This window comes from Urocitellus parryii, chromosome 11 (assembly GCF_045843805.1).
Source record: "Urocitellus parryii isolate mUroPar1 chromosome 11, mUroPar1.hap1, whole genome shotgun sequence".
Lineage (NCBI taxonomy): Eukaryota > Metazoa > Chordata > Mammalia > Rodentia > Sciuridae > Urocitellus > Urocitellus parryii.
The window spans coordinates 122489818-122514958 of record NC_135541.1 but is presented as its reverse complement, the minus strand read 5'-3'; the positions used below and the strand labels follow the sequence as shown (position 1 = coordinate 122514958).

Here is a 25141-nt window from a genome sequence, read left to right as displayed (position 1 = left end):
TCTGTATCCTCAATTCTGTACCATTGGTCTATCAGTCTGTTTTGGTGCCAATACCATGCTGTTTTTGTTACTGTTGCTCTGTAGTATAGATTTTGCACATCTCATACCAACTCCAAGTTGAAACTGGCTGTGGTTTACATTACTGAGATTAATTAAGATTACAATCACAGAACTTTTCTTCAGCAGCTGGTTGTCCAGCCAGGTGCAAAGGCGCATGCCTGTAATGATCCCAGTGGCTTGGGAGGCTGAGGCAGGAAGATCGTGAGTTCAAAGCCAGTCTTAGGAACCTAGGGAGGCACTTAGCGATTTAGTGAGACCCTATCTCTAATAAAATATAAAAAAGGGCCTGTATGTGGCTTAGTGGTTAAGCATCCTTGGGTTCAATCACCAGTACCAAAACAAAACAAAACAAAAAAATTCACATGCCTTGCCTTTCCTTTGGAATTAACCAGGCCTCCAGGTGCCATTTGGGTTATTTTTATTCCTCCTTTATTTTTATTTATTTATATGAGTGCATTTGTGAGTGTGTGTGTGTGTGTGTGTATATATATTTTGTGTGTGTGTGTGTGTGTGTGTGTGTGGTACTGGGGATTAAACCCAGGGATACTTAACCACTGAGCCACATCCCAGGCTCCTTTTTATATTTTATGTAGAGACTGGGTCTCACTAAATTGCTTAGAGTATCAGTGAGAACTTGATGGGGTTCTTTTTTTTTGTCTTTTTTGGAACTGGGGATCGAACCCAGGGCTTTGCGAATGCAAGGCAGACGCTTTGCCACTGAGCTACATCCCAGCCCTCAGTGAGAACTTGGGATCCTCTTGCCTCAGCCTACCAAGCTGCTGGGATTATAGACATGCATCACCTCACCCAGCTCCTCCTTTATTTTTAATTTTACTTTTATTTTTTTCTGTGTATGTGGTACTGGGGATTGAACTCAGGGAGTGCTCCTCCACTGAGCTAAATCCCAAGCCTTTTTTTATTTTGAAATAGGATTATTATTATTATTTTTGTGTGTGTGTGTCTGTGTGGTGCTGGGGATGGAACCCAGGGCCTTATGCATGCAAGGCAAACACTCTACCAACTGAGCTATATTCCCTGCCCCTGAAACAGGATTTTGCTAAATTACTGAAATTAGCCTTGAATCTGTGTCCTCCTGCCTCAGGCTCCGAAATCACTGGGATTATAGGTGTGTGCCACCACACCAGGCTTCATTTCTCCTTTTTGACAAATGGAGAATCTAAAGCTTTCCGTCATTATAGTAGAGCATGATGCTTTGATCTTCGTCTTTCCTTTCTTCTCATTCTCTGGCAAAGGTGTCAATACTGCATGATTAGAAATCATGTGGAGACAGTGCTGGTTAAAATAGGGGGAAAGGGATGTGGTTGCATAAGACGAAAGGATATTTTGGAAGACAGTTTAGTAGTCTTCAGTGTACATAGCACTGATCCAACAGTTTGATTTTTAAGGATTTTCCTACAAATACAGTCTCACAGGCACAGAAGAATGTATTTATACCTATGACTATCTTCACAAATTTATATGTAATGTGTGGAAAAAATATATATACGTATATATGTGTATGTCTGTATTAATTTATTTATACAGGTTGAGCTTTCTAATTTGAAAACATGAAAGCTAAAATGTTCCAAATTCTAAAACTTTTGAAGTGTTGACATGATACACCACTGAAAAATTCCACACCTTTTCTCACCTGATAGGTCACAGTCAAACCACAGGTGCACTAAATGAACTGGGAACAGTGATGCACACCTGTAAATCCCAGTGACTTGGGAAGCTCAGGCAAGAGGATTTGAGATCATCCTGGGTAATTTAAGGAGACCCCTGCGGGGCGGGGAAGGGCTGGAGATTTAGCTCAGTGGTAAAGCACCTCTGGATTCAATCCCTAATATACTAAAAAAAAAAAAAAAAAAAAAAAAAGTTTTGTATAAGTGTTTTCTTTTTTGGTGAGGGAGGTAGGGAGTACCAGGGATTGAACTCAGGGGAACTCGATCACCAAGCTACATCCCCAGTCCTATTTTGTATTTTATTTAGAGACAGGGTCTCACTGAGTTGCTTAGCACCTTGCTTTTTTTGAGGCTGGCTTTGAATTCACTATCCTCCTGCCTCAATCCTCCAGAGATACTGGGATCTCAGGCATGCACCACCATGCCCGGTTTATTTTCTTATTTTTTAGAGGGATTTGAAAAAGAAAAAGTGAACTTTAACAATGGAGGCTGAGGGGCTGGAGCGCTTGGGTTCCATACCCAACATCGCAAAAATACTAGATAAATATATAAATTATATAAATCGACCCCCACCCCAACAACAACAACAAAAACCCCACACAATGGTAAACCCTAGGGTTGGTTGGGGGGGATATATGAGGAGGGCTGTCTGTTTTGCATATATTTACATCCAGAATCGTTAAATATGGATAAATTAAGTTAACTGAAATGGTACAGAGAATACCAATAATTGAAAAATAAATAAACCCCAGATAAAGCTCGATATGGTTCGGTATTACTGAGGTTTTTCCGCAGCGATTCCTACTTATAAAGTTCCAGCTGTCAAAGTGCACCAGTAAATTTTTAAATGTTCCTTTATTCCTTGACAGTGACTAAACGCTGAATTCAAAATAGCTCTCTCAACATGGTGACACATTCCTGACAAGAGGATCACTTAAAAGACCTTCTCAAAATGGCTGTTCCATTCTTGCTCCACTGAAGACCAACCTAGAGCAGGACCTTCCCAACATGGCGACACAAGACTCCAGCGTCACTTCCTGCAGGATGCCGGATATAAGGAGCAGGATTTCCGCTTTCGCTCCTTTCCGGCGGTGACGACCTCCCCACGAGAACATGCCTGTGAGTTCCTTGGTCCAGGTTTCAGCGGAGATCTCGCTCTTCTGTCCGCACGCTCCCCTCACGCTGATTTCGCCTCGTAGAGGGTCCTCAGTAACCCTCTGCACTTCTTAGGACCTTAACTCCAGGGACCGCAGCGGCCCACGGGCCACCCGCATAGACGGGAGCGGAGAGGAGATAAGATGGCGGCCCAGCTACGCAGACACCAGGGGCGGCGAGGGGCGAGTTCTCCCCGGTGTGTGACAGTGGGGGCTGTTTTCCATCGTCCCCTTTTCGCCGTTGGTTTCTAAACCTCTGCGTTTCTTCCCCTCTTAGCTCGCAAAGGATCTCCTTCATCCCTCTCCGGAAGAGGAGAAGCGGAAACACAAGAAGAAGCGCCTGGTGCAGAGCCCCAACTCCTATTTCATGGACGTGAAATGCCCAGGTGAGAGGTGGCCTGCTGCAGCAGGAGAAGCAAGGAACACCCCCCCACCCCCCGCCGGGAGGGCCGTGCTAGTTGTGGCACATCCTTGAAGCAACTCAGCAGCCTGGGTTTCTAAAACTGTTAGAAGGATATAATGCTACTCCAGATTTTCTAAAATTCAAATACATGAAACTGGCAATACAGTTTTGTTTTTTAGGAGTAATTGAATTCCGTGCTCTCCGGTCAAAAGTGCATATAAAGATTGTACTTATTTTTTTGTCTTAGGAAACACTAATGGGATGTTAAGTTGGTGTTAAGTGAGAGAAAAATATGGTAGTAATATTGGCGAAAAATGTTAACTCTTTGCCTGATTTCCATCTCCCCAGGATGCTACAAAATCACCACAGTTTTTAGCCATGCACAAACAGTAGTTTTGTGTGTTGGCTGCTCCACTGTCCTCTGCCAGCCTACGGGAGGAAAAGCAAGGCTTACAGAAGGTAAATGGCTCAATGTTGTGGTTTTTGGCTTTGAATTTTAAAGGGAAAGGAATCCGTATACATGAGTTAAGTAGCTAATGGAGTGAGGGGGACATGTAGCATTCTGAGATGGATCACCAGGCTTCTGCAAGTTTTATGAGGGTGGGGCACTGGACAGGGTAGGTAGCCTGTCAGGTAATCTTCAAATCATTTTCTTCCAGGATGTTCCTTCAGGAGGAAGCAGCACTAAAAGCAGCCTAAATCAAGAAGAGTGGGAAAACATCCCAATAAACACATTTTGGATATATCCTGTTTATTGTCTTGTTTAACTGCTAGGAAGTTCCTGCCTCAAGTATTCAGAGGCATCCAGAAGAGTGGAATGCTAGAGTCATTTGGGGCAAGTAAGTGGTCAAATACTTTAAAAAAAAAAAGTCCCTTTGGTACATTTTATCCACCTAGGCTCATTGGGTGGATCTTCAGGGATTGATTTAAGAATGGGAATACTAGATAAACATGAGAGTGACTTTTATGTTTTCTTAGTATTAGTAAGTGTTAATCTGTAGAACACAACAAACAACTTTAATAAAAATACAGCTTAACATTTTTTATTGATGATTGTCAGAACCCTTGTATTGGAGGCTTAGTGTAGAGATTGCTGGTAGGCTCCTTGTCTAGGGCTAAAAATATTCCCTCAGTTAAAGGGGACTTGCCCAAGCACAGGTTAGTGCCTTATGCTCCATAACCAATGCTGTAGTCGACTCTGGGTCAATGGGGGTTGTGGGCTCAAGAAAGGAGGAGAACTTGCGGAGGTATAAGAACCTGAAAGTAAAGGGGGAAGGAAGATGATGAAGTTCTGAGTCAATCAAGCATGTATACTTGTGCTTCTCAAAGAGAGGTCTTTACCTGGCTGTGGTGTTCCTATAGTTGGTACATAAACCACAGGAACGGTCTGAATCTTGTTTAGGAAGGCACTGTATGCTAGAAAAAGGAAAAGGGAGATGTCACAAAAAGCTTACTTTTTTTATCAAAAAATATTGTAACTGGAAGAAGGCCTTAAAGAGTAAAAGTCCACTCTTACCATGAGAATAAGTATTGATATAGAAAGAAATCCTTAAATCTGCCCTCTGTCCATGGATTCAACCAACTGAGAATCAGAAATAATTTGGAAAAATGTGTATAGTGAACATGAAGACTATTTTCCTTGTTATAACCTGAACGGCATAGTATAATGACCATTTATAGGATTTGCATTGTATTAGTATAAGTAACTAGAAATGACTTAAAATATGTGTAAATTATGTCATTTGTACCAGCAAGGCACAGGAATATCTGGATTTGGGATGTTATTTTTTATTTTTAGTTTTAGACGGACACAATACCTTTATTATTTGTTTACGTGGTGCCGAGGATGGAAACCAGTGCCCCACACACACTAGGCAAGTGCTGAACCAGTGAGCTACAACCTTAGTCCTGAATTTGGGATGTCTGGGCTTCTGGAAGTAATATCCCCCCAAAATACTTGGACACTGTAACTTCAGTAATACACTTACTGGAAATTTTATTTATCCCAATTTAAACCATCTTAAGGTATTTTTTTAAGATGGTTTAAATTGGCAACCAGGTATGAAAACCTAGTAGCCAGTGGTGATGGTATATTGAATCCTCCCTAGCCACTGGTTGGAGTAACAGTAGCAGTTGTCTGAAGGCTAAGCAACAGTGGTATTTCACTTTAGTGGTTTCCACTTTAGTGATATATCATAGTTTGCCACATCCAGTATACCATTTTGTAGTAGAAAGCTGAAGATGGCATTAAGTGATTGGGCTAGGGAGGCTAACTCATGTCAACTACTTGTCACAAATTAGATGTGATAAACAGCTAATTTTCATCCTCATTTAGTTTGTGAAATAAAATGAAGGCAGTTTCCAAGTCAAAGTCCACGGTGCTGAATATAAGGACTCCTTACCTAGAAAGATGAAAGCTGTTGATGCCAACACCGCAAAGAGGGTAAAGAGGAGGATCTGGTAAGAACCAATGAACCGCTTGAAGACTCCTGAACTTTCACACTGATCTGTGCATTGGCCATAACAAGATAATAGTTAGACACATCCAGGGCAGATGCTGCATTGGAGACAGGGTCTTAAAGAGTATCCAGCAGAAGCACTCAAAACCCAGCCCTTTTATGAAACTTGAGGTGTGAACTCCTTCCTTCACCTCTTTTTAGCTTCTCATATCTCCAAATAATAAAATCTTCAAATTTAAATGTTAGTCTTCTCAGGTTTCAAGGGGTGCTTTAAATCCCTTTGCCACCTTAAAATGCCTGTAAAACCCATTCTGTGTATTTTAACCCCAGGTGCCATGTTTTCTTTCACTAAACTTGTTATAGTTTCTGCTAACCAAAATATTTCTTCAGATCACCAGTTACCTCCTAAATTCATTGGTCCCTTGTCTTCAGGATGTCATTTCTAGGGAATTCTTCAATTTGTATCAATAAAACTCCAGACATGTGTTTGAAGCCAACTTGGCATCTGTTTGTTTTTTTCAAATTCTTCAGTGCTTATAAATGAACTCCACTCTTGCCAAACTGCCTGAATTCCAGGACTTATCATGGATTACTAGATCTTCATACCTGGTTGCTATTCTGCACTCCTAGTAGAGCCCTGCTTCTGAACTCACAAAACATAACCCAAAACTGTCCTTGACCAAAGGAGCCACATCCCTAGTCCTTGTAATTTTTTCAGACACCTGCTTAAGGCCTCACTTAGTTGCTGAAGCTGACTTTGAATTTGGGATCCTCCTGCCTTAGCCTCCTGAAATGCTGGGATTACAGGCATGTGCCACCACGCCCAGCTTATTCACACTATTTGCAAACTGCTTCCCTCTGAAGAATTTGAGATTTAAGGTGTGCACAGGGATTGTACACTAATCTCTGATCAGATCCCACTGTTCAAATCTGGCTTTCCAGAGCCCATAGGATCAGAATCCAAATAAAATGTGGACAGCATCATCTGTACCTGTCCATTCTGATTATAATCTAATGTCTGTCTCCCCAAACCTGGCTCTTCACCCAACCCCACTACTGTGGATTGAACCCAAGAGTCATGTAATAGGCAAGTGTTCTACCACCATCCCTAGTCCCTCCTCCCCTTTTAAATTTTCAACAAACATTTTCAATAAATTGCCAAAGCTGGCCTTGAATTTGGCAATCCTGCCTCAGCTCTGGAGTTGCTGGAATTATAGGAGTGCACCATCATACCCTGCTTCTATCACTAAGCAATACTCCCAGCCTTATTTTTTGTTTTGAAATGGGATCTCACTAAATTGCTGAGGCTACACTCAAAACTGTCATCCAAGCTGAGCCTCCCAAATTGCTGGGATAATAGGTATGAGCCTCCATGCCCAACACCCCTTGCTTTTTTTTTTTTTTTTTTTTTTTTTTTAAATATCAGGGATTGAACCCAGAGGTGCCGAACTACTGAGCCACAATCTCATCCTTTGTTGAGACAGGGCTTTGCTAAATTGCTTTTTGAACTTGGGATCCTTCTGTCAGCCTCCCAAGTCACTGGAATTACAGGTGTACACCACCACACCCAGCTCCTTTGCAGTTCTTATGCAATTTTTTATACTTGGGCAGTTTTGGCAGTCTGGCGAAGCCTATGAATACCATCTGAGAGTCCATAAAATAAATAGGAAGGATACTTATCAAAGTAAAGTCAGTTAAAGTAGAAAAAAAATTGGTGACATGGTTACGTTGTACAATTGTCAAAATGTTAAAAAGCCTAGTTGTGCTACAGTAGCCTTATTAGCAGCAGCAACAAAAATGTAGGTGTAGATACGATTGTAATGTAATTTGGAGGTTAAGAAATGTGAGATCTGAAAATAAATACATCTCTGGATGATTTTTTTGTTTGTTTGTTTGTTTTTGGTGGGGCATGGTCCTGACTATTGAATCCAGGGGTGCTTTGCCATTGAGCTAAATCCCTAGAACTTTTGTTTTTTATTTTGAAATAGGGTCTTGCTAAATTGACTACGCTGACCTCAGCCTCCTGAGTTGCTGGGATTACAGCAGGAGGCAGGAGAGAGGGCGTCTGTTTTAGCAGGATGGATGGCAAGACTGTACCTGGCTGTGGATAAGAATTAAAACAATAGTGAAGATATGCTTAGTATACTGATCATGAGAAAAGTCAACAAAAACTCCCATTAGAGTATGCACTAGAGTCAGGCCAGTTCACTCCCAATAATTATGTTGTCACATGTAGTGGCATATGTCTAATCCTAGCCTCTCAGGAGTCTGAGGCCACCCTGGGCCACTCAACAAGATCCTGCTTTAAAAAAATAAAAAGCCTGGGGGTATTTATTAGTGGTAGGGCACCCTGTTTGATCCCTAGACCACAAAAAATCCAAAAACAATACTTGTTTTTTTTTTTTTTTTTGTAAAGAGAGAGTGAGAGAGGAGAGAGAGAACTTTTTATTTATTTATTTTAGTTTTCGGCAGACACAACATATTTGTGGTGCTGAGGATCGAACCCGGGCTGCACGCATGCCAGGCGAGCACGCTACCGCTTGAGCCACAATCCCCAGCCCAATACTTGTTTTCCTTGAGGGGTGAAAAGTTTAAGGAGGATGTTCTCTGGTTTTCCTAACATCTGTTTTCATAACTTGTTCCCCTCCCATCCTAATTTAGCATAATTTCTCAACTGGGTAATATCTGAAATCAGGATTTGGGGAATCTTAAATTTACATCTTAAATCTTTAAATTTGTCAATCTAGGGTTGACATTTGTCCATTGTCTGATGTAGAAAGATCTCTTAATACTTCTGAAGAAGACAAAACATTTATCCAGAAGTTTAAAGCAGGATAAATGGTATACTTACAAAACTGAGACACTAATGGGAAACTGACATAACTTATTTTTTTCTTTATATACAGTAACTGGGGATTGATCCCAGGCCTTGCACACACTAGGCAAGTGCTCTACTACTGAAGTACACCCTTAGCCCTCTTTTTTTTTATAATTATTATTTTATTTTGAGATAGGGTCTCACTTAGATTTGCTTTATACTTGGAATCCTTCCAACTCAGCCTCCCAAATAGGGAATTAGAGGTATGTGCCACCACACCCATCTTATAACTATTCTTTTTTTTTTTTTTTTAAAGAGAGAATGAGAGAGGAGAGAGAGAGAGAGAATTTTAATATTTATTTTTTAGTTCTCGGCGGACACAACATCTTTGTATGTGGTGCTGAGGATCGAACCCGGGCCGCACGCATGCCAGGCGAGCGCGCTACCGCTTGAGCCACATCCCCAGCCCATAACTATTCTTATTTAACCAATTTTGTCCCAGGTCCCAGTTACATTTGCCCAATGTCATTTACAGGATAACATATATGTAAAAGATACTATATTGTCCTCGTGTCATATTTATAAGACAATGTATTTTATTTTTTTGTACCAATGATTGAACTCAAAAGTGCTTAACCACTTAGTCACATCCCCAGCCTTTTTTTTTTTTTTAATTTTTTATTTTTTATTTTGAGACAGGGTCTTGCCAAGTTGCTTAGGGCCTTACTATATTGCTGAGACTGGCATCGAATCTGTGATTCTCTTGCCTTAGCCTCCTGAGCTGCTGGGATTATAGGCATGTGCCACTGCACCCAGCTGTATTTTCATTCTTAATGAAAACAAAGGATATACGAGCTTTAGGTTATGAGTTCCTACATATTTTAATGCAGTTGTGTCAATTTTATTGAAATATTTGCAGAATTGTAAATTTGGGACTTAATGACTTAAATATAAAATTTAGATAGTGTAAAGCTACCTAGTGTTAAGCTACCTAAGCATATTATTTTGGATTGGTTGGAAGAGATCCAAGCCTCAATAGTTTATCTTGGTGAAGAGGCTGAATATTTCCCGCTGATGAAATGGTGAATGCATTCTGTTTTCTCCTCCTAGATTAAAAATAGTCCCAAGTGCTCACCTGCACCAAACTTCTCCTTCATAGCTCTCACTACCACGGCCTCACTTTGACTGGTGAGCACACAGGAAATATTAATGAAAACAGGTGATGCCATCTGCTGGAAGGCAGTAAAGTTGACAATTCTTACAGGATAGACGGCCAGGCCAGGGGTGAGCAGAGACTGCCTATGATCAGAGATCACTAGAACTGGGGAGCTGGGGAAGACCTTGAATAAAAGATAAAACAGCATTTTTTTGAAAGAATAAAAATATATGTTGTAGCAATATGTTCCAATTGCAAACACATACAGTATAAGAATTGTCAAGATATGGACTTTAAACCTACCAGCTAGTGATAACAAGTCTTTTACTTTCTCCCGTTAGAAGTATTGAAGAATAAGGAATAAAATGAACTCTGAGATGAAAATAAATTTAAGGAAAAATTTAAAGATTAAAAGATTATTTTAAAGGAATTAACAAATTTATGACCTAGATTTTGTGAAGAAGATAAGTTTTCATCATTCAATTTAAGAATTACCTATGGTGATTTTTATCAGGTCACTCAGTAACTTCCTTTATTGTTGGAATGAGAATAAAAAGTCGTTCAAATCCCTAATCTCCCTTAAAGTTTTGGTTCAGACTTCAACATACCTCTAGGTTCTCAAGAACTCTGTCAACTCCCAGCACTTTAATCTCCCCAACGTCTCCTTTGTGTCTGAGAACCAATTCTGACTGGTTGATGTAAAAGGCTGGAAGGAAAGGAATGAGGATTCTTTGCATTCCATTCTTGCTACGTTCACTGACCAGTGTGGCCCACCCGTAGACTGAGGTGTCAGCCGTGCTGAGGGCCTGAAGCAACTCTTCTGACTGTGGTCTAACCTGGATTAGGCAGACATAAACCCCTGGGGGGGAAAAAAGGAGACACTGAACAGGAAGATCCAGAGGCTCTATTGAGCCAAGAATTAAGACAGGGAAAGTTGGTGACATGTAAATTCAGCAAAAGAGAAAATGTGAACTCTTGAGTATTCAATGTCAGCACACTATTGGCCACAATCAGAGGATACTGAAGAAAAACAGTCCCAGGGATCCCACAACTGAACTTATTGCCTAAGTAGCTTTACTGGTAAGTCAACTTGTCAGAAAGTATTGAATAACATGGCACAAGCAGGGCAATGAAGGATCAAGGACAGAGAACAAAGATGATCTCTGAGCATGGTTTAGTCACTTTTCTTCAAGTCACTCTTCTTTTGTTGTTGTTACTGGGGATTGAACCCAGGGGCACTTAACCACTGAGCCACATCCCTAGCCGTTTTTTATTTTTTATTGAGACAGTCTTGCTAAGGCTGACTTTGAACTTGTGATCTTTCTGCTTCAGCCTCCTGAGCCAATGGGATTACAGGTGTGCATCGTAACACCCAGCCCAAACCACATTTTTTTTTTTTTAACCAGTGCTGAGGATTGAACTGAGAGTCTCACATGGCTAGGCAAGTGCTTTACCATCTTCTCCAGGGCTATATATTGCTTGGAATATACCATTCTCTTTACATCTAGCACATTCCCAGTTAGTTCATCCTCCCTCCCTCCCTCCTTTTCTTCCATCCCAGGGGTGCTCTTATCATTGAGCTTTATCCCAGGTAGCCATCCCCGTTTTTTGTACTGGAGATTGAACTCAGAGTCTTTATCGCTGAGCTATATATCCCCAGTCCTTCTATGTGTGTGTGTGTGTGTGTGTGTGTGTGTGTGTGTGAGACACACATTTTCATATATACATATTTTGTTTTGTGGTGCTGGGGATTGAACCCAGGGCCTTGTGCATGCAAGGAAAACACTCTACCATCTGAGTTATATCCTCAGCCCATTTTCATATATATATATATATAGTGCAGGGGATTGAACCCAGTCTCTCACGCATGCTAGGCAAGCACTCTACCAACTGAGCTATGTCCCCAGCCTTCATATATATATTTTTAAAATAATTTTTTAGTTATTGATGGACATTTATTTATTTATTTATTTATTTATATGCGATGCTGAGAATCTAATCCAGTGCCTTACGCATGCTAGGCAAGTGCTCTACCACTGAGCTACAATCCCAGTCCTATATATATATTTTAAGACAGGGTCTTGCTAAGTTGCTCAGGGCCTTATTAAGTTGTTTGTGGCTGGCCTCAAACTTGGAATCCTGCCTCAGTCTCTAGAGTCATGGGATTCTACAGGGATGTGCCACCATGTCTGGTTAAAAGCTTAGCTCTTTTCTTCCCCCCTGGGGATCAAACCCATGGCCATGTGCAAACTAGGCAAACACTTTACCACTGAGCTACATCCCTAGCTCTGCTTTACTCTTTAATTAAGTTCCTGTCCTAGTACCAGGTATTATATTTGGTTGATTGCTGAATGAACCTTCCTTCAGTGGTTGCTCATTCCCCATACCATTCAAACTGCCTATTTTTGTATTTTAAAGCTAGAGTTTCCCCATGTAGCACTATCCTATTTATGAATTAAATTTGACACAAGTTTTATCATTTTAGGTCAGTTGATTTATATCAAGTCACCTTAGTGTCATGCCTATTTCTGATTTCCACTTGTTAAAGCTACTCTTTTGCTTGGAATATCCTTCAGTTATAAAATAAACATTCAACTGGGTGAGGTGGTGCATGCCTGTAATCCCAGCAGCTTGGGTGGCTAAGGCAGGAGGATCTTGAGTTCAAAGCCAGCATCAAAACTTAGTGAGATCCTAAGCAATTCAGTGAGACTCTTTCTCTAAATAAAATACAAAATAGGGCTGGGGATGTGGCTCAGTGGTCGAGTGCCTCTGAGTTCAAATTCTAGTCCAAGATAATAAATAAACATTCAAACATTGTGCTATATGCTAGGGATAAAAGATGAATGAGACATAATCCAGACCCTCAAAGAGAATATAGAAACTAAAAAAGGGGTATGTGTGTGTATAAATTTTAATAGAAAAGTATAGAGTGTTCAAGGAGGCATGTATTAAAAGTCTGTTGAATCAACTGAATGAAAATGTTAATGAGAAAAATTCTACAATGATATTTCAGATAAAACTGAAAGCATAAATACAATCCAATAAGAAAGTGACATTTATACAAATAGGAAAACAGAAGGGGGAAACTATTCAACTGGTAGACCTTACCTTTCTCCATGCTGAAGTCTGAATGGACATGAAAGACTTTACTTGCTGGAATGTCTAGTAAAGTATTACTGAATTGTACATGGCACAGCATGAGAGTCTCTGGAAGAAGTACTTTTGTAATGGCCAAGGCCTGATTTGGAGTACAGGATCCTAAGAAGCAGAAAAGACATACATAACAGTCACAAGAATTTGTAAAATGAGGGATGAAACCATTATATGGAGGCAATTTGGTATCATTAAAAAATCAAGATGACTCAGAAGGCTGAGGTAGGAGGATCTCAAATTTGAGGACAACCTCAGCAGTTTAGCCAGGATCTAAGCAACTTAGTGAGATCCTGTCTCAAAAGATAGAAAGAGTTAGGGATGTAGCTCAGTGGTATAGTGCTCTGGGTTTAATCCCCAGTACCAAAAAAGCAAGAAAAGTCAGTGTGTTCAGCTCTGCTTGCCCCTGCTAGGGTTTTATCTGTTTTCAGCACTGGGGATTGAACTAGGGCCTCATGCATGATAGGCAAGTACTCTACCACTGATCTACATCTGTAGCCTCTATGCTAGGTTTTTATTTTTGTATCAGGAATTGAACTCAGAAGCTCTTAACCATATCCCCAGCCTCCCTCCCTCACCCCTTTTTTTTGAGACAAGTCTCTCTAAGTCCTTAGGGCCATGCTAAGTAACTGAGGTTAGTCTTGAACTTGTGATCCTCCTGCCTCAACCTCCCTAGTTGCTGGGATTCCAGGCACGTATCACCACTCCTAGCATCTGCTAGGTTTGGAATGACTACCGTGGGGTTTCAATATCACACAAACTAGTATCCTTTTTCAAAGGTGTTTGGAATTCAGGGCTGGAGACATTGGATAGCTATTAACAATAAAGGTTCCAGGTAGCTTTTAAGTCTAGGAAGGTTTGTTTTCCATAATTACTTGCAGTGTGACTCAGGACAAAAATCATGAGAACTTCATCACAAGTGGTGTCTTATCTAGAACCATCTAGCCAGGAAGAAATGAATTAATGCTAAGACTGAGTTGTCTGCAATGGATGGGTTCTTACAGAATGAGTAGGACTTGGTGTCCTGTTAACCAGATTTGCCCCTGCACAGTTGCCTGGTAGCTTCAGTTGGCTGAAGCTCTTTCTCATTTGCCCGTAGTCCAGTGACCATTCAGACACTATCAACAACATCAAAGGGACCCACACATTAAGTTTCTCAATAAATTAGTTGTAATTCAGGAGGAAAAATTGTAGTCTGTTCATAAAATTATAAGTTGAACAACAGTGGATGACTGTTAAAAAGAAAATTTTTAATACTTTTTCCTCTGTAAAAGAACAGAGAAAACCTTAAAAATGTCATTATTTACTTATATATAACTTAGGTTATATTTGTAACAAAATTAAATAGCTAATGTAAAAAAATATGTTGACCGTAAAATTGAAGGACAAAAAGCAAATAGTTAAATTATCTTAAATTTTATTTTTATTTTTTGGGTGCTGATGATTGAACCCAGGGCCTTACGCGTTCTAAGCATGTGCTCTTCACCACTAAGCTATGCACATCAGACCTCTGTGTTAAGTTTTACAGACAATAATGATGTATTAGATTTGTTCACTCTATTTTGGATTTTCTCATGGCCAACAAAACAAAACAAACACTGAAATTTGTTCTTTATTAAGGAAGGAAGAAAAATGATCATGGACTTTGGGGTAGGACATATCTACCACTCCCATCACTGACTAATTGCTAACTTGCACAAGTTACTCTGTTTTTAGACTCAGTATGTTCATCTTTATCTTCCCCCCCCCCTTTGGTACTGGGGACTGAACCCAGGGGTGCTGTACCACTGAGTTGTTTGCCAGTCCTTTTTGTTTTTGTTTTGAGATAGGGTCTCATCAAGTTACTGAGGCTTCAGACTTGTGACCTTCCTGCCTCAGCCTCCCAAATTGCTGGGATTACAGGGGAGTGCTACCATGCCTGGGTAGTATTTTCATTTTTAAAGTTAGGATAATAATTACTACATGATAAGATTGTTAATGAGATAAAATTTACAAAAATTCCTAGCATAGGATCCAGAATCTATTAGGAGGTTCTTAATTTTAATTTTCTTCCATTTGCCCTTTTTTTGAGAGTAATTCATAGGCTAAAGAGTGGGTGTAGTGGCCCTACTTGTAATTTCTCTTTTGATTTTCTGTAGGAGGATCAAAAATTTGACGCCAGCCTGGGCAATTTAGGGAGACCTCATCTCAAAATAAAAAGTGCTAAGCATGCAGGTCAGTGGTAGAGTGTCCCTGCCATCCCAGTACCACAAATAGAAAAGAAACGAAAAGAAACAAAAACATACAAGACAAACTACTAAGCAAATAACCCTTCAGAGTTGCCATCATGGTGCATGCCTGTAATCCCAGCTACTCAGGAGACTGAGGCAGGAGCAGTATAAATTTGAGGCCAGCCTGTGAAATTTAGCAAGACTTGTCTCAAAAATAAAATAAGAAAAAAATTTTTTTTCCAGATATAATCTACTTCAACAATTCTCAACTTAGGGAAGCTTTAAAATAGTTGATTCCTAGGCCTTACCCTGAACTTATTAATTATTAAACCTGAGGATGATGCTGGGCTCAGTGGCACATACCTGTAATTCTAGACACTTGAAGTTTAAGGAAGGAGGATCTCAAGTTTGAGGTCAGCCTGGACAGTTTAGCATGATTCTATTCAAAATGAAAAAATAAAAATAAAGGGCTGGGATCTAACTCAGTGGTAGCTGCCCTGAACTTAGCAAGATCCTGTCTTAAAAATAAAAAGAGCTGAGGATATAGCTCAGTGGTAAAGCACTTCTGGGTTTGATCCCCAGTAAAGCACATACACACAAATATCTCTGGATGGAGCCTCAGAGCCTGTAGTTTTTAAACTACAAAGACAAATGTGACTTAAACTAAGCATATTATAAAACCTTGGGGCTGGGGATGTGGCTCAAGCGTTAGCGGGCTCGCCTGGCATGCCTGCAGCCCAGGTTCGATCCTCAGCAACGCATACAAACAAAGATGTTTTGTCTGCTGAAAACTAAAACATAAATATAAAAAAATTCTCTCTCTCTCTCTCTAAAAAAAAAAATAAAATAAAAATAAAAAATAAAACCTTGATCCAGGCTGAGGGTGTAGCTCATATTTACCCAGCATGCTCAAGGCCCTGAGTTCATCCCCAACCTGGGGAAAAAAACAAAAACAGAAACATAAACAAGGCAACAATAAAAACACCCAAACTTAATCCATTGATCAATTCTGAAGCCTCATAGATCTCCATGGTTTTTCAAGATGGAGTCCATTTTGAAATAAAAAAGAAAATTTCCCAGTGATTCAGAAGGCTGAGGCAGGAGTATCACATGTTCAAAGCCAGCCTCAGAAACTGGGTAAGACCCTGTCTCGTAATAAAAAATAAAAAGGACTGGGTATGTGGCTCACAGGTAAAGTGCCCCTGGGTTCCAGCCCCAGTTTAAAAAAAATGGAAATTTATATTATTAATCCAGATAGGAAAGATGGAAACATTCACTCATACCTATAAAGAAATTCCTGACCTTTGAGATTGGTACCATTTCTGCCAGTGGTGATGAAAAGTTTGAATACAGTTGAATTAGGGGTGTTAGTGAGATGAGTCTTGAGGTCATAACTGAGAGTTAATCTTGATGATGCGTTGACGACCACCTGTCAGCAAATCAAAGGAAAACCTGTGTTCTTAGAGAATCTGCTTCCCTCCCTGTCTACCCATCATCACTTATTTAAACAAAAGCATCCATTTTTTTAAAAAAATATTTATTTATTTTTTTAGTTCTCGGTGGACACAACATCTTTGCTGGTATGTGGTGCTGAGGATCGAACCCGGGCCGCACGCATGCCAGGCGAGCTCGCTACCGCTTGAGCCACATCCCCAGCCCAAAAGCATCCATTTTGCATAAATACAAACTCTAACCTAGTGATCAAATACATAAGAACCACAAAATCTATGTACCTTTTAGAAGAAAATATTTTTTTCTAGAAAGAAATCTTTGTCCATTATTCCTTCTGACATATCTTCCCTGTTTATGACCCCCTGTGCTTTTTAAAATGATCACAACTTGGGCTGGGCTTGTGGCTCAGCAGTAGAGTGCTTGCTTAGTACATGCAAGGTGCTGGGTTTGATTCTCAGCACCATATAAAAATAAATAAGTAAAATAAAGGTATGTGTCCAACTAAAATAAAAAAAAAATGATCACAACTTTCTTTAGGAAGTTTTCTTTTTCAATTGCATATACTCTCAAACTTCTCTGAAGGTTGTACTTTGTTCTTCTCAACATACTTGTAGCATTCTACTTTATTTATACTTTTTATTTATTATTTATTTAGTCCTAGGGATTGAACCCAGGGGTGTTTAATCATTGAGCCACATCCCAAGCCTGTTTTTATATTTTATTTTGGAACAGTCTTGTTAATTGCTGATGCTGGATTTGAACTCATGAGCTTCCTGCCTCAGCCTCCTGAGTTGATTACAGGTGTGCTCCACCATACCTGGTGGCCTTGATTTTTTTTTTTTTTTTGGTAGTGCTGGGGCCTTGTGCATGTGAGACAAATACTCTACCAACTAACTGAGCTATATCTCCAGCCCTGGCCTTGAATTTTTAATCCTGCCTAAACTTCCCAAGTAGCTGGGATTATAGGCATGTGTCACTATATCTGGCTCAAATGGCTTGCTTGCTTATTTATTAATTTATTTATTTAAATTATTTTTGTGGTTCTGGGAATTGAGCTCAGGGTCTTGTGAATGCTTGGCAAGTGCTCTATTAAATGGCTTTAAATATCTTGATTCAAATGACTACTGGACTTTTATATCCAGCTATCTCAATATATCCATTTGACATCTAATAGACAAATGCAATTTTACTTGTCTGAACTAACTGACTTTCCCTCCAGAACTGTTGCACCTATTGATTTAACTATTTTAGTTGACAGTAATGCTACCCTTTTCAGTTTTTGTTTTGTGTTTTGTGTTTGGGTTGGAAGTCAGGGTCTCACTGAGCTATAATCCCACCCCTGGTTATGCTATCCTTTTAGTTCTTCAACTAAAAACATGAATCTTGCCAAGTGCAGTGGCACAAACCTGTAATTCCAATGATTCTGGAGGCTGAGGCAGGACGCTCACAAGTTGAAGGCCAGTTTGGGCAACTTAGTGAGACCCTGTCTTAAAATATAAAAAGGAATGGGGTATAGCTTAGCTGTAGAGTGCCCCTGGGTTCAAACTCCAGCTTAAAAGAAAAGAAAAAAATTGAAGAAAAGATAAAAGAAAGAAAAATTTAAAATACACCATGAACAATGGATGATGATGATGATGGTGATAATGGTGGTGGTGATGATGATGATGATGATGATGATGATGATGATTGTTATTTTAAAGCCATGGTCTTTCTTTGTTGCCCAGGCTGGTCTGGAATTCTTGGGCTCAAGCCATCCTTATGCCTCAGCTTTCCAGGTAGCTGGTACTACATGCTCATGCCCATGGTGCCTGGCTCTTCTTTTTTTCTAATCATTCTTGATTCTCTCATACTACATATAATCCATCAAGTTCTATTGGTTCTACCTATAAAATATACCTAGAATCTGTTCAGATTTTACCACCTCCTCTGTTCCTAATCTGGTCCACCATAATATCTTACCTGGATTATTGGTCTTTTAGATTCTAGTCTTGCCTTATTGTCTAGTATTATCCAGCAGCCACAGTGTGAAAACAGAAATCAGATTAGATATTCTTCTGGTTAAAGAATCTTAAGCACTGTTATGTTTTTTTTTTTTTTTTTTTTGTACCAGGGATTGAACTCAGGGGCACTAGACCACTAAGTCACATCCCCAGCCCTATTATTTTGTATTTTAGTTAAAGACAGGGTCTCACTGAGTTGTTTAGCACCTCATCATTGTGGGGCTGGCTTTGAACTAGAGATCCTCCTGTCTCAGCCTCCTGAGCCACTGGGATTATAGGTACGCACCACCGTGCTGGGCAAGCATTATTATATTTTAATAAAGTTTGGTTTTATATCTGTGAGTGCATCTCCTTTCATGGGTTGTGTTTTCTATATCATATCCACATATATGAAAACAGTTACTCTTCCACTCTGGTATAGTTAGTTAGATTTACCTCTCGATATGTTTTCACTACTCCTGGAATGTCATGAAAAATCGTTGCAGTTCCTGGACTCCTGGCTACTCCTACTCCAGTGACAATGTCTGTCTGTAGAATACTGTCAGCAGAAATCATCCATATCCCAGGTTCACCTAGGAAAAGACAAGAAAAAGCATCTTTTATTTTTGTAACCCTGCTGGGGATTGAACTCCAGGGCTTACATATGCTAGGCAAGCACTCTGCCACTGAACTACATTCCCAGCCCAGATTTTAGGTAATTTGAGGGTGAGAATTCTCTATGGCATTAACTGCTTTCAAGTCCACAGAATGTCAGCTGGGGTTGAGAAAGGAGGTGTACAGACCATGCTGGTTGACGAGGTGAGTGCTGAAGCAGATGACATCCCCAACAAAGGTAAGCTTGGTGTCTGGCTCAATGGCATGCTCCACAGCAACAGGAATATAGTCTGCCATGCCTGGGTGTCTCCGGTCCCAGAGTCCCACAAGGGTCACCCCTTTATTTACAGCCTGGGCCATATAAGTATAGTTCCTATTCCCTGGTCCAATAAGTAGCAAGTCATCTCTGAAAGTAGACATGAAAGGAAGAAATCTCTGAAAAGAATGGCTGGTGAGGTTGTTCCGTGGTGCAGCACTTGGCTGGCTTTCACAGGGCTTTGGGTTTCATCCCCAGCACTACAGAACAATAAACAACCACCAATTAATCTCTAAAAAGAAACAACAAATAGGAAACATTTAGGGGATGACCCTAACATGATTTTTTTAAAAAAATATTTTGTTGTTGTTGTTGATAGACTTTTATTTTATTTATTTACACATGGTGCTGAGAATCAAATCTAGTGCCTCATGCATGCCAGGCAAGTATGCTACCACTGAGCCACAGCCTCAGCCCCACTAACAAGATATTTTATATTCAACGTCTCAAAAGTTCAGAAGGACTTCTTCACATAGAAAGGAAACAAGTACAGGGCTGGGTTGTGGCTCAGAGGTACAGTGCGTGCCTAGCATGTGTGAGGCACCGAGTTTGATCCTCAGCACCATATAAAGTAGAACAAAGACATTGTGTCCACCTAGAACTAAAAAAATAAATATATTAAGAAAAAAGTAAACAAGTACAGGCCCAGGATTAATCAATTACCTTCATTTGTACAGTGCCTGGGAAGCCCCTCCTCCCCTCCACTGCCACCTTAGTTCTAGAACAATGATAGTTTTCTCTAGTAAGACTTGTTATTTTTTATTCTTTTGAGACTGGTGATTGAACCCAGGGGCTCTTTACCCCTGAGCCACATTCCCAGTCCGTTTCTCTAATTTTTTCTTTTGAGACAGGGCCTTGCTAGGTTGCTGAGGCTGGCCTTGAACTTGTGATCCTCCTTCCTCAGCCTCCTGAGTTTCTGGGATTACAGGAATGTTCCATGTGTAGCAGTAAGGCTTTTTTTTTTTTTTTAAAGAGAGAGAGAGAGAGAGACAGAATTTTAATATTTATTTTTTTTTAATTATCGGCAGACACAACATCTTTGTTTGTATGTGGTGTTGAGGATCGAACCCGGGCTGCACGCATGCCAGGCGAGGGCGCTACTGCTTGAGCCACATCCCCTGCCCCCAAAAGAGAATTTTTTTTTTTTAATATACTGAGTAAATTTTATTAGGTTTAAACAAAAAAATTTAAAAATACATTTAGGTTTTTTCCTTTTATCTTTCATATTTGTTTTTTTTTTGTTTTTTGGGGGGTTTCTGGACTTGATTTTTTTTTTATTGGTTGTTCACAACATTACAAAGCTCTTGACATATCATATTACATACATTAGATTGAAGTGGGTTATTAACTCCCAATTTTGCCCCAAATGCAGATTGCAGAATCATGTCGGTTACACACCCACAATTTTACATAATGCCCTATTAGTAATTGTTGTATTCTGCTACCTTTCCTATCCCCTACTATCCCCCCTCCCCTTCCCTCACATCTTCTCTCTCTACCCCATCTACTGTAATTCATTTCTCTCCTTGTTTATTTTCCCATTCCCCTCACAACCTCTTATATGTAATTTTGTATAGCAATGAGGGTCTCCCTAGAATTTTTTTTTTTTTTTAAAGAGAGAGTGAGAGAGGAGAGAGAGGGAGAGAGAGAGAATTTTTTTTTTTAATATTTATTTTTTAGTTCTCGGCGGACACATCTTTGTTGGTATGTGGTGCTGAGGGTCGAACCCGGGCCGCACGCATGCCAGGCGAGCGCGCTACCGCTTGAGCCACATCCCCAGCCCATAGAATTTTTTAATATTTATTTATTTATTTTTTAGTTCTCGGCGGACACAACCTCTTTGTTTGTATGTGGTGCTGAGGATCAAACCCGGGCCACACGCATGCCAGACGTGCGCGCTACCGCTTGAGCCACATTCCCAGCCAGCAGTAAGGCTTTAAAACTTTTTTTTTTCCCAGTAAAGCTCCACGTGTGTGCGTGTATTACTGTAGACTGAACCAAGGTATGTACACGCTATGGAAGTGTTCTACCTCTGAGCTAAAACCCTAGTGCTTTTTATTTTTTGAGACAGAGTTGCACTAAATTTCCTAGACTGGCTTGGAACTTGAGATCCTCCTGCTTCACCTTCTCCAGTAGCTAGGATTACAGGTATGTGCCACTCACTGCACCTGGTTCCAGTAAAACTTTTTGATAACAACACTTCAATTAGTTCTTATGATTCTTTCTGTGAACTAGGACTTGAAAAATTCAAAACCCATTGAAAATTTTCCGTATTGACAATACCATTATTTAACTGAATCAGGCCTTTTAAATTAATTTTTAACCATTTTTTTTCCACTGCTGGGGATCAAACCCAGTGTTTCACACACACTGTGTACTGCTGAGCTACCTCCCTAGTTCATTATTATTTTTTTAAAGTTGTTTTTTTTTTTTTTTTAAAGAGGGAGAGTGAGAGAGAGAGAGAGAGAGAGAGAGAGAGAGAGAGAGAGAGAGAGAGAGAGAATTTTTTAATATTTATTTTCCAGTTCTCGGCGGACATAACATCTTTTTTGTTTTTGTATGTGGTGCTGAGGATCGAACCCGGGCCGCACGCATGCCAGGTGAGCGCGCTACCGCTTGAGCCACATCCCCAGCCCTCATTATTATTTTTTAAAATATTTTTTTTAGTTGTAGCTGGACACAATACCTTTATTTTATCTATTTTTATGTGGTGCTGAGGATTGAACCTAGCTTCTGGCATGTGCTAGATGAGCGCTCTACTACTGAGCCATAATCCCAGCCCCCTTCATTATTTTAAAAACTTGTTTTTGGGAGAGGTACCAGGGATTGGACCCAGGAGCACTTAACCATTGATCCATATCCCCAGCCCAGCCCATTTTATTTTATTTTATTTTTTTATTTTTTAAAATATTTTATTCTTTAGTTTTTGGTGGACACAACATCTTTGTTTGTATGCGTTGCTGAGGATCGAACCCAGGCCGCACTCATGCCAGGCCAGCGCGCTACCACTTGAGCCATATCCCCAGCCCCCATTTTATTTTTTATTTTGAGACAGGGCCTGGCTAAATTGCTTAGGGCCTCCCAGCCTCCATATCCTCCAGATCCACTGGAGTTACAGGCATCAGCCACTCCAATCAGCCATTATTTTAAACTATTAACTAAAGGAATAAGTTTAGAATGTTAGAGAACTTTACTGGAGCTGCAATACAATACTAGCCTAATCGGCCACAGTGTCAACAATATTCCTTTGACTTCCATACCTGTTCAGAGCCAGATAAAGCTGAGTATTGTGGGTGTGGAATTTCTGTCCAATGCTATTATAAAACTGAACAATGAAGGTGAGAGACATGCCCAAGGGAAAGGCTGATAGGGTCCTTCCTTGTGTTGTGTATAGCTTGGGTTGGCTGCTCATTTTCAGGTATGTTACCGGTGCTACCTGTGGGAGACAAAACCTACTGGTACAGAGAAGGATGCACTGGAGAAGAACTGCTACCATATTCTACAATTTATAATCAGTGATGAAAACAGAATGGTATTCCTCTTCTTATAGGAAAAACCTCTTTTTTTTTTTTTGGTAGCAGGGATTAAACCCAGAGGCACTATCCACTAAATTACATCTCCAGCTCTTCTTTCTTTTTTTTTTTTTTTTTTAAATATTTATTTATTTTTTTTAGTTCTCGGCAGACACAACATCTTTGTTGGTATGTGGTGCTGAGGATCGAACCCAGGCCGCACGCATGGCCAGGCGAGCGCGCTACCACTTGAGCCACATCCCCAGCCCCTCCAGCTCTTCTTTCTTTCCTTACTTATTTTGTGGTGCTGGCGATTGAACCCAGAGTCTTGTGCATGCAAGGCAAAGCACTCTACCAACTGAGCTATACCCCCAGCCCTCCTTTTGCATTTTGAAACAGGGTCTTACTAAATTGCTGAGGCTGGCTTCAAACTTGACATCCTCCTGCCTCAGCATGCCGAGTTGCTGGGATTACGGATATGTACCACTGTGCCTTGCTCAAATAGGTGTTTTTGTTTGTTTTTAACCTGGGGACTGAATCCAGGAGCACTATACTATTGAGCTACATCCCAAGACCCTTTTTTTTTTTAATAGGATTTGGCTAAATTGCTGAGCTAGCCTTGAACTTGCAATACTCCTGCCTCAGCCTCATACTTGCTGGGATTATAGGTAAATTCCACCATATCCAGCCCAGCCCTTTTAATTTTTAAAAAAAATTTTTAAAAAAATATTTATTTTTCAGTTTTCGGCGGACACAACATCTTTCTTTGTATGTAGTGTTGAGGATCGAACCCGGGCCGCACGCATGCCAGGTGAGCGCGCTACCGCTTGAGCCACATCCCCAGCCCCCCTTTTAATTTTTTATTTTGAGACAGGGTCTCACTAAGTTACCCAGTTGGCACAGAATTTACGTTCCTCCTGTCTCAGCTTCCTGAGTCACTGGGGATTATAGGCATATGCTACTGTGCTAATTTTATGTACTTTTTTTGTGTGGGTGTGGTGCTGGGGATTGAACCCAGGGCCTTGTTCATTCGAGGCAAGCACTCTACCAACTGAGCTATATTTCCAGCCCTATGTACAATTTTTTGTGGTAGTTAAAAGTGATACACAAAAGTATCAACAGAGTAGCTAGGATATAGATGTTTAATGCCTAATTTTTTTTTCAGTACTGGAAATTCAACCCAGGGGTGCTTTACAACTGAGCTACATCTTTAACCCTTTTTATTTTTATTTTGAGAGAGGGTCTCACAAATTTGCCTAGGTTGGCAATCTTCCTTCCTCAGCCTCCTGGGTTGCTGGGATTATAGGCATTCACTATCATACCTGACTCTTTTTCTTTTTTTTTGGTACTGGGATTGAACTCAGGGGCACTTAACCTCTGAGCCACATCCCCAGCCCTGTTTTGTATTTTATTTAGAGACAGGGCCTCATTGAGTTGCTTAGCACCTCATCATTGCTGAGGCTGAGGCTGGGTTTGAACCCATGATCCTCCTGTCTCAGTCTCCCAAGTCTCTGGGATTACAGGCATGCACCACTGCACCCAGCCTCATATCTGACTCTTAAAATTATTTTTTTGTGTTAGACTAACCAACCTGTGAAGCCTCTTATATTATACTGGATTTTAGCCAAAAGGCCAAGAAGTGATCTATAGCTTCTTCTAACTTAAAAATTTTAATTCTATATAAAAGCCAGCCTTTGATAGCAATAGTTCTAGACTCTTCCTACAACCAACCTCTTGCTAAAGCTGCTCAGAAGCTTAACATATCAACTTGAAGCTAATTCCCTTTCAAAACAAGGGCTCTAAAGTCCATCTTTTTGGTACTGGGGATTGAACCCAGGGGCACTTAACCACTGAGCCACATTCTGAGCCCTTTTTAAATATTTTATTTAGAGACATGGTCTTACTGAGTTGCTAAGTGCTTTGCTAAGTTGCTGAGGCTGGCTTTGAATTCACAATCCTGCCTTAGTCTCCTGAGTCATTGGGATTACAGGAATGAGCTACTGCACCTAGCTCTAAAGGCTTTTCAAATTTGATATATTTTCCCCACTTTGGTACCAGGGATTGAACCCAGGGGTGCTCAACCATTGAGCCACATCCCTAGCCCTTTTCATTTATTTATTTCATTTTGAGACAGGGTATTGCTAAATTGCTCAGGCCTCGTTAAATTGCTAG

General features: G+C 40.3%; 2 protein-coding genes across 2 annotated transcripts in view; one reads left to right on the top strand and one right to left on the bottom strand.

The window, feature by feature from the left end:
* The first annotated feature begins 2809 nt into the window (after nt 1-2809).
* Rps27 (ribosomal protein S27) lies at nt 2810-4047 on the top strand. The gene is made up of 4 exons (XM_026412939.2): nt 2810-2864; nt 3177-3285; nt 3651-3761; nt 3962-4047. Exons 1-4 carry the CDS (start codon nt 2859-2861, stop codon nt 3988-3990), a joined length of 255 nt encoding a protein of 84 aa, XP_026268724.1. The 5' UTR covers nt 2810-2858; the 3' UTR covers nt 3991-4047.
* A 101-nt stretch (nt 4048-4148) lies between these two features.
* Nup210l (nucleoporin 210 like) overlaps nt 4149-25141 on the bottom strand; it is a 119178-nt gene continuing 98185 nt past the window's right edge. Inside the window, exons 31-40 of the mRNA XM_026412995.2 lie at nt 22718-22893; nt 19330-19547; nt 18983-19119; nt 16398-16524; nt 12844-12993; nt 10344-10594; nt 9715-9919; nt 5705-5809; nt 4644-4718; nt 4149-4559 (exon numbers count right to left, since the gene is read on the bottom strand). Of these exons, the coding sequence (XP_026268780.2) occupies nt 4462-4559; nt 4644-4718; nt 5705-5809; nt 9715-9919; nt 10344-10594; nt 12844-12993; nt 16398-16524; nt 18983-19119; nt 19330-19547; nt 22718-22893 (1542 nt within the window). The 3' untranslated portion in view covers nt 4149-4461. The remainder of the gene's footprint in view (nt 4560-4643; nt 4719-5704; nt 5810-9714; nt 9920-10343; nt 10595-12843; nt 12994-16397; nt 16525-18982; nt 19120-19329; nt 19548-22717; nt 22894-25141) is intronic.